This window comes from Haemorhous mexicanus, chromosome 3, assembly GCF_027477595.1.
Source record: "Haemorhous mexicanus isolate bHaeMex1 chromosome 3, bHaeMex1.pri, whole genome shotgun sequence".
Classification (NCBI taxonomy): Eukaryota; Metazoa; Chordata; class Aves; order Passeriformes; family Fringillidae; genus Haemorhous; species Haemorhous mexicanus.
The window spans coordinates 117154728-117168702 of NC_082343.1; the positions used below are offsets into that span (position 1 = coordinate 117154728).

General features: G+C 51.1%; 1 protein-coding gene across 1 annotated transcript in view; it reads left to right on the plus strand.

The window, feature by feature from the left end:
- OTOF (otoferlin) overlaps window positions 1–13975 on the plus strand; it is a 104396-nt gene that overhangs the window by 57604 nt on the left and 32817 nt on the right. The window contains exons 22-29 of the mRNA XM_059843150.1: window positions 969–1077; window positions 1506–1689; window positions 4839–4959; window positions 5872–5972; window positions 6978–7068; window positions 8328–8444; window positions 10836–10988; window positions 12391–12580. Of these exons, the coding sequence (XP_059699133.1) occupies window positions 969–1077; window positions 1506–1689; window positions 4839–4959; window positions 5872–5972; window positions 6978–7068; window positions 8328–8444; window positions 10836–10988; window positions 12391–12580 (1066 nt within the window). The remainder of the gene's footprint in view (window positions 1–968; window positions 1078–1505; window positions 1690–4838; window positions 4960–5871; window positions 5973–6977; window positions 7069–8327; window positions 8445–10835; window positions 10989–12390; window positions 12581–13975) is intronic.

The window sequence follows — 13975 nt, forward strand, 5'->3', positions numbered from 1 at the left end:
ATATCAGGAAAAAGTTTTTTACAGAAAGGGTGATAAAGTTCTGGAATGTTCTGCCCAGGGAGGTGGTGGAGTGCCCATCCCTGGGTGTGTTTAACAAAGCCTGGGGGTGGCACTGGGTGCCAGGGTTGAGTTGGGGTGTTGGGGTTGGTTTGGACTCAATGGTCTTGGAGGTCTCTTCCAACCCAGTGATTCTGGGAATTCTGTGAATTTTGTGATTTCAAGTGTTGTCCCAGCTGTTCTGGATCTCACAGGGCAACAGAAGTATCAGGTTTTAGGATCATTCCAGTACTCGCCTCCCTTAGGAGCGCTGGAATGCCAGAGTGACATTGTTTGTCTCTGGCACATCTTTCCCAGAGGAGCTGTGGCTGATCCATCCCTGGAAGGGTCCAAGGCCAGGGTGGACAGGACTTGGAGAACCCTGGGACAGAGAAAGGTGACCCTGCCCATGAAACCAGATGATCTTAAAGGTCCCTTCCCACCCAAACCATTCCATGATTTCTATCATCTCCTGAGCCTAGGGATGTTTCTCCAAGTGGGAAATACACACGGGCAGTGGCTCATCCCCTAATTCCAGTTATCCCACTCTTATCCTGATGGATTTCAATCAGAAACCAAGGTTTCAATCAGAAACCAATAAGCCAATCTCCTTTATTTCCCAGCCAGAGGGAATGAAACCGCCTGGAAACAGAACCATTCCAAATCCATGGGAGCATCCAGGAACCTGGATTTGGGTGGTTTGATCAGTTCAGTGAACTCAGGCTTGTACTCCTGAATGTCCCTGAACACAGCTCAGGGTTATCTTTAATTAAAGATATTAAAATGAAATCTTTGATTAAACAATCTCTACAACAAACCAAGAGATGGGGGACAAAACCCTCCCGATCCCTTTGGAAATGGCATCCCGAGGGATGGACCAGTCTCTCCCTCTGGCCCCGACCCTCAGCCCTGGGATCTCTTTACTCCTGCAGAACTGCAGCGGGAAGATGGAGGAATTCTTCCTCTTCGGAGCCTTCCTGGAGGCCACCATGATCGACAGGAAGATTGGGGACAAACCCATTAACTTCGAGGTCACCATAGGTTGGTTGTTTTTTGGGGGACAGTGATGGTGGTGAAAATCAGAATCCAAAGCTGGGAGTGGGGTTTATTCCCAATTTTCCGTTCCAACCCCTGCTAGAACAGGTTTGGGGAACAGGGAATGGCTTCTCCTGGGGGATCCCATTTTATGCCTGCTGGGCTGTGGCCAGTGGAGCTGATCCCTCTCTTCCATCCTGGTTTCATTCTCTGGAGATGCCGGGGGATTCCCACGGGATCAAGAGGCAACAGGAGCAGGGCATGGACACCTCTCCCTAATTTCCAACTCCTGGATGTGGTTCCAGGAAGTCAAACTCCAACGTTCTTTGTGATTCCAGCAGAGAAAACTTTTGCCAGCCTGAATTCAATCTCAGAGCTGGGAGTTATAACCCTGTGAATCGATTTTTTTTTTTTTTTTTTTTCCCTTTCTCGAGGTAACTATGGCAACCAGGTGGATGGCTCCAGCAAACCCCTCCTGAGGAGGAAGAAAGAGGGAGGGGATGGGGATGAGGAGGAGTCGGAGCTGCTCCAGAATTCCAGTGATGATGAAGGTGGTGAGGAGGGAGAGCTGGTTTCCGTTTCTTCATCCCAGCCCATGAAGCCCCTGGTCACAGACAGGTCAGTGTGTCCACCTGGACTGTGTGGTCAGTATGTCCACCTGAGTACGAGACAGGTCAGTGTGTCCACCTGGGCACTGGGTTAGTGTGACCCCCTGGGCACAGACAGGTCAGTGTGTCCACCTGGGCACTGGGTCAGTGTGACCACCTGGGCACTGGGTCAGTGTGACCCCCTGGGCACGGACAGGTCAGTGTGTCCACTTGGGCACTGGGTCAGTGTGTCCACCTGGGCACTGGGTCAGTGTGACCCCCTGGGCACGGACAGGTCAGTGTGACCCCCTGGGCACGGACAGGTCAGTGTGTCCCCCTGGGCACTGGGTCAGTGTGTCCACCTGGGCACAGACAGGTCAGTGTGTCCACCTGGGCACTGGGTCAGTGTGACCCCCTGGGCACGGACAGGTCAGTGTGACCCCCTGGGCACGGACAGGTCAGTGTGTCCACCTGGGCACTAGGTCAGTGTGACCCCCGGGGCACAGACAGGTCAGTGTGTCCACCTGGGCACTGGGTCAGTGTGACCCCCTGGGCACGGACAGGTCAGTGTGTCCACCTGGATTTGTGTGTTCAATTGTCTATCTGGCCATGGACAGGTGTGTCCACCTTGGCACTGGGTCACTGTATCCACCTGGATTTGTGTGGTCAGTGTGTCCACCTGGTCTTGGACAGATCAGTGTGTCCATCTGGGCACAGACAGGTCACTGTGTCCATCTGGGCATGGACAGGTCACTGTGTCCACCTGGGCACTGGGTCACTGTGTCCACCTGGTCTTGGACTGGTCAGTGTGTCCACCTGGTCTTGGACAGGTCAGTGTGTCCACCTGGGCACTGGGTCAGTGTGGCCACCTTGCGTGGCACCTAGGGACTGTCCTGGTTTAGGGACATGGGTCAGTGGTGGTGGCCTCGGCAGTGTTGAGATCCCAGATGGAAAAACTGCTGGAAAAATCTACAAATGCATTGGGCAGGAAATTGGGATAAAAAGGCTCAAACCCTCTGCGTGGTGAGATGTGCCCGGGGAGGTCTGGATTTGCATTCCAAGAAAGATAAAATTGGACTTAAGATGATGAGATTCACTTAAAGTGGATTTTTATCAAGTTTTAGCAGTAGATTGGTGCTAATTGAATTCACTTTCTGATTAAATAAATTGGGAAAATAACATCTGGTGAAGATATGTGTCTCCCTGGAATTCCCTCCCTATTTCCATGAATACCCAGCAGAGATAAATCCCCTGAAATTCCCTCCCTTTCATGTTTCCATGAATATCCAGCACAGAAAAGTCTCCCTGGGGTTCCCTCCCTTGTTTCCATCAATATCCAGCACAGATAAATCCCCCTGAAATTCCTTCTCTTGTTTCCAAGATTATCCAGCACAGATAAACCCCCCTGAAATTCCCTCCATTGTTTCCATCAATATCTAACACAGATAAATCCACTGGAATTCCTTCCCTTGCTTTTATCAATATCCAGCACAGATAAATCCCCCTGGAATTCCTTCCTTGTTCCCGTCAATATCCAGCACAGATCTCCCTGGAATCTGCTCCCTGTTTCTATCAATATCCAGCACACCTCTCCCTGGAATTCCTTCTCTTGTTTCCATCAATATCTGGCACACATTGATCCCCCTGGAATTCCCTCCCTTGTTGCTCACCTCCTCGTCCCACTGAATGCCAAGGGGAGATGAGAAATTCCAATGTTTTGGGGCCTCTCCCACCCTGTTTATCCAAAAATCTCCATCCTCTGGCAGCTGTCCCCCACCCCGCTCAACCACGGGGCTCTGCTGACATCTCCTGGTGGAAACACCCAGGAAAGGCTGGAGCTGGATTTGACTCCTGATGATCCCAGGTGCAGCAGGATTCCCCTTTTCCTGGTGCAGGAGCAGCAGGATTCCCCTCTCCAGGTGCTGGATCCTGGCTCGCGGCCAGCACCCCAAAAGTGGGGATCACAATTCCTTCGGCTGTTCCAAGGACAGGTTGGGCAGGGCTTGGAGCAACTGGGAGGTTCCAGAACCCCAGGATGGTTTGGGTAGAAAGGGATCTTAAGGATTATCCAGTTCTGACCCCGACACTGTCCCATCAATTACCCAGCTGGGTAATAATTAGCATAGACTCCATGATTACAGATTAATCTTTATTAAGAAACTCATTGTTTTTATGGACAGTTACGATACAGCTGGACTCGATTGGTCCTTCAATCCAAATACCATCACCACTGGCTAATTAAGAAACCACCCTTTGGTAAACAAATCTCCATAACTTGTTCCACATATTCACAACACCAGGTGCAGCAAGTTAGGATAAGAATTGTTTCTCATTCTTTTCTCTGATCTTCTTGCAGCCTTTCTTCATGTTTCCTCACAGAACAATGACTGAGAAAGTAATCTGCTGCTATCTGTGACCAGAGAGCTGCTGCCACACCCCAGATTGCTCCTAAACCCCATCCAACCTGGCCCTGGACACCCCCAGAATGGATGGGGCAGCCCCTGGGCACTGCACCCATCCATCCTGGGCCTGGCTTTGGGAATGGCCTCGGGAAAAACAGAGCCTCCATTCCATTAATCTTTATTAAGAAATTCATTGCTTTTATAGACAGCTATGGTACGCCCTGATGATCCCAGGTGATTCCTAATCCAAAGCTGGACTTGATTGGTCCTTTAATTTAAACACCACCACCACTGTCTAATTAAGAAACCACCCTTTGATAAACAAATCTCCATAACATGTTCCACATATTCACAACACCAGGGGCAGCGGGTTAAGATAAGAATTCTTTTTCCTTTTTTTCTCTGATCTTCTCACAGCCTTACTTCATGAAAGAGCAATGCCTGGGAAAGTCATCTGTTGCTCTCTGTGACCAGAGAGCTGCTGCCACATCCCAGATTGCTCTAAACCCTGTCCAGCTCAGCCTTGGAGACTCCCAGGATGGATGGGGCAGCCCCTGGGCAATGCACCCATCCATCCTGGGCCTGGCTTTGGGAAAGGCCTCAGGAGAAACGAGCCTCTGCTTTCCAGGATGCAGCTGAGGCCGCCTCCCTCCCGCTCCTGAGCTGCCGTATCCCCCTTCCCACCATGGCATTGCCTCCCAGGAGAGGGGTGGGATGGGGGCTGCTCCAGGCCAGGATTGTCACCCTCACAGAATGCCTCTCCTGCCTCTTTTTGCAGGAATTACTTCCACCTGCCCTACCTGGAGAAGAAGCCCTGTATCTACATCCGGAGCTGGTGGCAGGACCAGCGGCGCCGGCTCTACAACGCCAACATCATGGACAAGATCGCAGACAAGCTGGTCAGGGATGGACAGGGGTGGACAGGGAGGGGTGTACGGACTGGGGGACATGGCTGGGACATGGGGCTGGCACCAGGCACAGCCACAGCCAGGTTCCCTTCAAATCAGAGATGGACAGTGCCTGAAAATGGGAACATTCCCAGTGAGGAATCACCAAATTCCAGCAGCTCCTTGACAATTCTGTGGGTCAGATCCAGATGTCCCCACAAAAGGGAACAGCAGTGGGGAGGCTGTGTCACCTGGGCTGGAGGGGTGAAGCACTCATGGGGCAAAGCCAGGGAAGGGAAATCTCCAGGGAGAGCTCTGAGCCCCTTCCAGAGCCTAAAGGAACTCCAGGAGAGCTGGAGAGGGACTGGGGACAAACCTCGAGGGACAGGAGAAGGGGGAATGGGTGCAAACTGGGAAAGGGGAGATTTGGGCAGGATATTGGCCTGGAATTCTTTCCTGTGAGGGTGGGGAGGCCAGGTGGTTCCCCGCCCACCCAGGTGATCCCAGGTGGTGCCCAGCCCACCCAGGTAATCCCAGGTGGTTCCCCGCCCAGCCCAGGTGATCCCCAGGTGGTGCCCAGCCCAGCCCAGCTGATCCCCAGGTGGTTTCCAGCCCAGGTAATCCCAGATGATCCCAGGTGATGTTCAGCATAGCCCAGGTGATTCCAGGTGATCTCAGGTGATTCCCAACCCAGGTGATCCCCAGGAGATCCTCAGGTAGTTTCCAGCCCAGCCCAGGTGATTTCCAGGTGATTCCCAGCCCAGCCCGGGTGATCCCAGATGAACCCTGCTGATCCTCAACCCAGCTCTGGTGATCCCATGTATTCCCAGTCCACATGATCCCAGATGATCCCAGGTGATTCCCAGGTGACCCCAGGTGGTTCCCAGGCCCCGGTCCCTCACACTGTCCCCGTTGGTGCCGCAGGAGGAGGGACTCAACGACGTTCAGGAGATGATCAAGACGGAGAAGCCGCACCCGGAGCGCCGGCTCCGAGGGGTCCTGGAGGAGCTCAGCAGCGGCTGCCTGTGAGTGACACGTGGGAAGGTGACACCATGCAGGTCCTTGCTCCCAGGGGGAATGTCACCTCACGGTGCCCTGTCCTGGGGATGATGGGGCAATGACATTCCATGACACTGGCACCATGCTGGATCTTTTGCCTCGGGCTGGAGCGTGGTGCTTCCATCTCGCACCCCAAACACCCCAAAGGAGGAGGGAACACCTCAGTCCTGTGGCCTCCTCAGGCTGGTGGCCTGAAAGGTGGCTGAGCTCAGGTGGGGGTGGGCTCTTTCTCCAGAGAGCACTGACAGAACCAGAGGACTCAGTCTCAAGGTGCACCAAGGGAAATTTAGGCTGGATATCAGGAAAAAGTTCTTTACAGAAAGAGTGATAAAGTTCTGGAATGGGAAGGTGGTGGAATCACCATCCCTGGATGTGGTTAACAAAGCCTGGGTGGGTTGGACTCGATGGTCTTGAAGGTCTCTTCCAACCTGGTCATTCTGGGAATTTTGGGAATTCCTGGGGACTGGGAAGGTGGTGGAGTCACCATCCCTGGATGTGGTTAAAATGGATGTGGCACTAGGTGCCAGGGTTTGGTTGAGGTGTTGGGGCTGGGTTGGACTCGATGGTCTTGGAGGTCTCTTCCAACCTGGTCATTCTGTGAATTCTGGGAATTTTGGGAATTCCCGGATGCCTGGGAGGGGGTGGAGTCACCATCCCTGGGCGTGTTTAACAAAGCCTGGATGTGGCACTGGGTGCCAGAGTTGAGTTGAGGTGTTGAGGATGGGTTGGACTCAATGGTCTTGGAGGTCTCTTCCAACCCAGTGATTCTGTGAATTCTGGGAATTCTGGGTGGCACCTGGTGGCCCTGATGATGCTGTCCCTTCCTGAGTCCGCAGTGCAAACTGGCCTCTCATCCACAATTTTGCTGGAGATTGGCAGGAATTTGAGCATTTTCCAGAGATGTGGTCAGGCTGGTGGGGTGGGAAGGGAACCCTGGGAAGGGTTCCCATGGGAATCCCCTTTTCCTGCAGGCGCTTCCTGACCTTGGCTGACAAGGACCAGCACCACTCGTCCCGCACCAGGCTGGACCGGGAGAGGCTCAAGTCCTGCATGAGGGAGCTGGTGAGCAGGATCTGATCCCTAAAGGGGCTCTGGGAGAGCTGGAGAGGGACTGGGGACAAGGGATGGAATGACAGGACACAGGGAATGGCTTCCCACTGCCAGAGGGATTCTGGGATTTAGGAATTGTTCCCTGGCACGGGTCGTTCAGGGAAGTTTTGGGAAGAGCAGAGGAGGATTCCTGAGAAGGGGCAGGAATTTGTTCCATGGACATGTTGGTTTCCAGTCCCTATGAGTCAGGGATTTGGGGTTTAATTCTGACCCCAAAGCCCACTCAGGTCTCAGCAAAGTCCCAGGTGTCACTTCTGCCTCTGCTGGCTCCCTTCCACCAGACTCTGGAAAGAAATTTGGGAGCACAGAGCTGGAAAGGGAAATTTGGGAACCCCACAGAGCAGAGCTGCTCCAGGGACAGAGTTTTGGGGTGATTTGGGGATCCCTTTCAGAAAAGCAGAGCTGCTCCAGGGACAGAGGTTTGAGGGTGTTTTTGGGAACCCCACAGAACAGAGCTGCCCCAGGGACAGAGTTTTGGGGTGATTTGGGGATCCTTTTCAGAAAAGCATAGCTGCCGCAGGGACAGAGGTTTGGGGTGATTTTGGGGATCCTGCAGAGCTGCCCCAGGGACAGAGATTTGGGGTGATTTGGGGAACCCCACAGAACAGAGCTGCCCCAGGGACATAGGTTTTGGGGTGATTTGGGGAACCCCACAGAACAGAGCTGCCCCAGGGACAGAGGTTTGGGGTGATTTTGGGAACCCTTTTAGAAAAGCAGAGCTGCCCCAGGGACAGAGGTTTGCGGTGATTTTGGGAACCCTTTTAGAAAAGCAGAGCTGCCACAGGGACAGAGGTTTGGGGTGATTTTGGGAACCCTTTTAGAAAAGCAGAGCTGCCACAGGGACAGAGTTTTGGGGTGATTTTGGGAACCCCACAGAGCAGAGGAACTCCATGGACAGAGGTTTGGGGGTGATTTTGGGAACCCCAAAAAACAGAGCTGCCCCAGGGACAGGGGTTTGGGGTGATTTTGGGAACCCCACAGAGCAGAGTTCCCCCAGGAGGAGAGACACCTTCTTCAAGCCACCCTAAAATTCTCCAAGCTCAGGTGACACTTTTGTGATGTCACCTTCTCCTGGGCTGTCTCTGCCCTCTCAGACTCTACCATGCCAAGGACAACGAAAGGGTGTCTGAAGGTGTCCACCCTGACCTGGTGGGATTGAGGTGCCTTTCCTTAGTTCGAGCTGTGTCCTGATGTTCTGGTTGTGCCCACAGGAGAACATGGCCCAGCAGGCCACGGCCCTGCGCTCCCAGGTCAAGAGGAACACCATGAAGGACAAGCTGAAGCTGGTGCAGAACTTCCTGCAGAAGCTGCGGTTCCTGGCAGACGAGGTGGGTCCCTCATGGCTCTGGCTGGGGCAGCTCATGGGGACAGAAATCTGGGATGGATGGATGGATGGATGTATGGATGGATGGATGGATGGATGGATGGATGGATGGGATGGGTGGATTGAATGGATAGATGATATGGATGGGATTGATGGATGGATCCATGGAGGGGGGATGACATGGATGGATGAATGGATGGATGGATGAATGGATAGGGATGATGGATGGATGGATGGATGGATGGATGGATGGATGGATGGATGGATGGATGGATGGATCCATGGAGACCTCCAAGGGCAGGAGAGGTCCCTCTGCAAGGAGCCATTCCAAGTCCATGAGCTGCCCCATGATCCCTGTGCACTCCTGGGAGGGAATGAGACGATGTAAAAAAAAATTGAGAGTTTCCCAGGCAGGGACAGAGCTGAGTCCTCCTGCAGCAGAGCTGGAGATGTTTCAGCCAGTCCCAGCCGTGGAGGGATCCTGTGGATCCCTGCGCAATCAGGAATTGGAAGGTGACACATTAAATCCCGGACTGGTTTGGGTGGGGAGGAATTTGAAATCCTATCTAGGTCCAACCCCAGCACCTACCACTGTCCCCAGGGTGCTCCAAGCCCCATCCAGCCTGGCCTTGGACATTCCCAGAGATCCAAGGGCAGCCACAGCTGCTCTGGGAATTCCAGCCCAGCCTCTCTCCACCCTGCCAGGGAACAATTCCTAATTCCCAATATCCCATCCAGCCCTGCCCTCTGGCAGTGGGATCCATTCCCTGTGTCCTGTGCCTGCATCCCTTGTCCCCCGTCCCTCTCCAGAACTCCTGGACCCCTTTAGTCTCCGAAATGATTCCATGGCATTTTTCCAACTTAGGACTGGCTCACAGGGGTTTCTCGTCCCTCCCTGGAGCTGCAGCCATTCCACCTCTTGCTTCCAATGCCCATGGAAAACTCCCAGCTCCATTCCTGGTTTCTGCCAGGCCTTCCTTGGCCCTGACCCAACCCAGATCTGAGGAGTCAGGGGGCCCTGTCCAGACTGGGAACGTCTTCCCTACACAGGGATGAGGAATGGCTGCTGCTCTCCCCTCCCCAAGTCCACTGAAGGAGGAGAGAACAAAAACCTTCAGTCTTCTATGCCCAAATTTATATATTTTTTAACTTATAACCAACATAAATTATTGGAATAAATCACACAAGACTCTGTTGAAGCCCTAGATACTGAGAATTTTAAACTTTCCATGCTGAAAGGCACAGACCCTCAAGAGAACACTGCATTTAACCTGAGGCTGTAAAGAAGGGTTCCAAAAGAAATGGATAGCACTGGGATTATGGGTGTGTAGTTAGTTAGAAGTGTGTGATATCACAAGGCGGAAAACTTAGAGATTGGGGTTTTAGAATATAATAATGAATATAAAGCAAAATGGAGGTTTTAAGACAAAAACAAATTGTTCTTCTTTACCTTTTTCTTCCTTCTCCTTCATGAGTTTAGGTGGTATTTTGTAATTAAACAGAAAAGTCCGCATTACAGACTTTGAGTGATCAGTTATTGGATTAAAAGAGAAAATAATTTAGGTATAAATTCTTAATTAAATAGTTTAACTTTAAAAGACCTTATAACAAAAAATAGTTAACCATTTTATACCTTAGTAATAAAAAACTACAGAACTCACAGCTGTGAAATGAGAACTTTAATAAAAAAAAATAAACACCTAAATGTAAACACAAAGTATCATCTCAAATACCTTCAATCCCAACCACAAGACTCCATTTTCTTCATGCCAAAAAAAATTGGAAAAACCCCATTCTTTATTCACATAACTCATTTGTATACAGTTTTAAAGACCTCGTGTGTGAGTCCAATTTTTTAGGAGCTTTTTTGCCAATTACTTTATTGGTTAGTAAAAGGCATTTAAAATATCTTTATTTAAATGATTATTCTTAAATTATCATTCCAAATTATTTACATATTTTTTACATATTTTCTTCACTGATTTTCATGGGATAGATTTTATGTTTATGCAGTTGTTAGTTGTTTTTCACCCAGGAATGAATTGTTATGTTAATGAGCTGCTCGCACCAGGATTGTTTTCACATGGGAACATGAAAAGTGCTAGCTTGACAAGGCTAGACCTAACAAAGCAGGCCTGATTTTATGAGGCCTTTCTTTTATAATTTTTCTACTTTACTGCATCAATAAATCCCAGTTTCTTTCCTGAGGGGTTTAGGTCTGAGCAGCTTTTTTGGAGTGGGAATCTCCAAACAATTCCAGTGCCCCCAGTGTGGCCACAGGCACATCCACCTTCCATGGAATCTGTTGGATTTGCCTCCAGCAGCTCTCCAGCCCCATCAGTGCCTCAGTGGTCGGAGCTGGGGCACTGAGAGGGCTCTCCTGTGGCATTCCCAGCCCCAGCACACGATTCCCGACGTTTTCATCTGGATGATGAGCAACAACAAGCGCATCGCCTATGCCCGCATCCCTTCCAAGGACATCCTGTACTCCATCGTGGACGAGGAGATGGGCAAGGACTGCGCCAAAGTGAAGACGGTTTTCCTCAAGGTGAGGATCCCTCTGGCCCAGGGGAGCAGCAGCCAAGAGGAGGGGATTTGGGAGATGAGGATGAGAGTGTTGTATCCATTTTTTCTGGGTTTTGAATATTGGAGAAATGTGATCCATACTCTGCCAGTAGGGGTGGAAATTGGCTCCTAGGGAGGGTGAAGCACTGAACTTACCCTGTCCTGGTAAGTAGGAAATGTTTGGAAAGAGGGAGGTGCTTGATACAGCTGGAAATCCAGAGAATTTCTGGCTTAGTGTTGTGGTGTGAAAAGACAGGTGTGGGCTAAGGAAGGCAGGAGCCTCCCTTGAAAAATAGAAAGTGCAAACCCCCTCCCTCTGAATTATTGTAATTTTGAAATTCAAGGGCTCTCAGGCAAAGATATGGGAGCAGGAATAACAATTCTTTATTAAGGAAGAAATAAAATAAAAATAAATTAAAATAAAACAAAATAAAATAAAAATGCAATAATACAAAACAACACTAACAGAGTCAGAATAGGAGCTGACCCCCTGTGTGTCAGGGTGGTGGCACAGTCCCATCCCAGGGGGGCTCAGGGTGGTGGCACAGTCCCATCCCAGGGGGGCTCAGGGTGGTGGCACAGTCCCATCCCAGGATGGGTCAGGGTGGTGGCACAGTCCCATCCCAGGGGGGCTCAGGGTGGTGGCACAGTCCCATCCCAGGGGGGCTCAGGGTGGTGGCACAGTCCCATCCCAGGGGGGCTCAGGGTGGTGGCACAGTCCCATCCCAGGGTGGCTCAGCCCTCCTGCAGTGCCAGCCATGGATCTGCTGAAGCAGGATCCTGCACAAGGGGGGAGTTTTCCTCTGGAGCTCCAGGGCTGCTGGAGATGGGCCTGCTCTCCCTCTGGGATTGCAGGGGAGAAGAAAGCTTCACCTCTGGGAATGCAAGTGGGAAAAGGCTGCTGTGCTGTTCCCAGTGTCAGATTGTATCCAGGTAGGAATGCTTGGCTCCTCCCCTGGGCAGAGCATCTCCCAGTGGGATGATGGAATTTTATCAGCCTTGCAGTGACACTCACTGGCCCATGAACAGAAGATAATTAATAATTAATGGCCCATTAACAGCAGAGATCTCCCAAAGGAAGGGTTGGTTGTGGAAGAGATAAAGAAAACTGCCCAACGAGCAGAAGATTACTGCCCCACCTCTGACAGACGGAAAATAGAATACACACCCCCAGCCACATCTTGCATTTCCAACCTAAGACACTTAGGAAAAGGAAACCACGGTGGGAAGAGGACAATGCCTGAGCCAGAGCAGTCATGATCCCAAAAGATCCTTGGGTTTAAGGAGCAGCAGCACAATGCCCCAAAGAGGTTGGGTGCTCCAAGAGGGGTCTGTCTGTCCATATTCCTGATATCCATGTGAACTTTTCTTTTCCTTGTGCTCAGCTCCCCGGGAAGAGGGGCTTCGGCCCTGCTGGCTGGACAGTCCAGGCCAAGATGGAGATCTACCTGTGGCTGGGCCTCAACAAGCAGCGCAAGGACTTCCTGAGCGGCCTCCCCTGTGGGTTCGAGGAGAAGAAAACCCCCCGAGGACAAAACCTGCCCTCCTTCCCACCCATCAGCCTCCTGTACACCAGTAAGGAGCTCCCATGGGACGGGGTGTGGAGAGGGTGGGAGGGAGCCTGGCTGGACACCTCCTGCTCCAAGGGCTTCCAGGAGCTAAGGGGGACACCATTCTGGTTGTCCCAGGAGAGATGGGAGGGTGGGAACTGTGTCCCCTCATCCCAGTCCTGTTCAGAGTTTTCATTGTGCGCACAACAAAGATGCCAAGGAAATTCGTATCCATTCAGGAATTGTGCTTTGAGTTGAGATCCTTCAGCCACAAGCAAATCCAGGCTCCTGAGAAATGCCTTGGATGGGCTCTGTCCTGGTTTAGGACAAATTTGGCAGAGAATCTCCAAAGGGGCTCCTCTAGAAAGCCAATTTAAGCAGCCCCTCCCCCAGTCAGTTTGGGAAAATATTTCCTTGGAGAAAAGTGGAAAAAAACCTTATTTAACAAAGGGCAAAGCATTCACCAGCACACAAAAAAATGAACAATATCTAACAACAAAACCCTCTTGCTGCTCAAAAAGAGATGACAAACTCACAAAGTCCCTCCATGAGCTGTAACTTGGCTCACTCAACCTCTTATCAGCCTCTTATCAGCCTCTTATCAGCCTCTTATCAGCCTCTTATCAGCCTCTTATCAGCCTCTTATCTGCCTCTTATCTGCCTCTTATCAGCCTCTTATCAGTCACTCCAGTGCTGGAAATGCCACAGCTCACACCTGGCCTGGTGTGTGCTCAGTCCTGAGCAGGTTTAAACAGGTCCAAGAAAAAGAAAAAAACCACAGTCCAGGGAACTTCTTTGCCTCAGCGAGCTAAAAACTAACTAAAAGCAAAGGAGAGCTCTGTCCCGCTGTCTGTCCACCCACAGAAAACACAATCCAGGAGCAGGAATGTGGAGGAGTGAGTGCAGTTTCTGAAAATAAGCTATGAGCGTCTTCTCCCCCTGCTTCACTCTCAGAACCCAATCTTAAAGGTGCAAAAATTATTTCTGGGCTAAACAGATGAATGGGGATACGGAATCATTAAAACCAAAAATCATGGACAAAGACTCTCTAACTAGTCAAACTTAGAAAGTGGTGTGTTTATTATGTTGGGGGGCAGCAAGGGGGTCATCCCTGAAATGCGTGACCACACCCCACAAGGATTTTTTGCCTTCTATTTATTTCCCAAATTAATACACAGGCATAACCCCAGCACCTCCCATCCCCGCTGTGTATTAAAATGAGGGTTTTAGTCCTTCACGCGTGAGCATTTCTTCTCTTGAATTGGGTTGGTGGTCTCAAATGGGTCAGTGGTCCCAGGGATGAGGTCAGGAAGGTTTTTGTCAGGTCTCTGTGACCTTCTGGCACGATCCAAGGCCCCCTGCTCCGTGATGGATTAACATAGAGTCCAGGTGCTGGACATTGTTCTACTGGTTTCAGTAG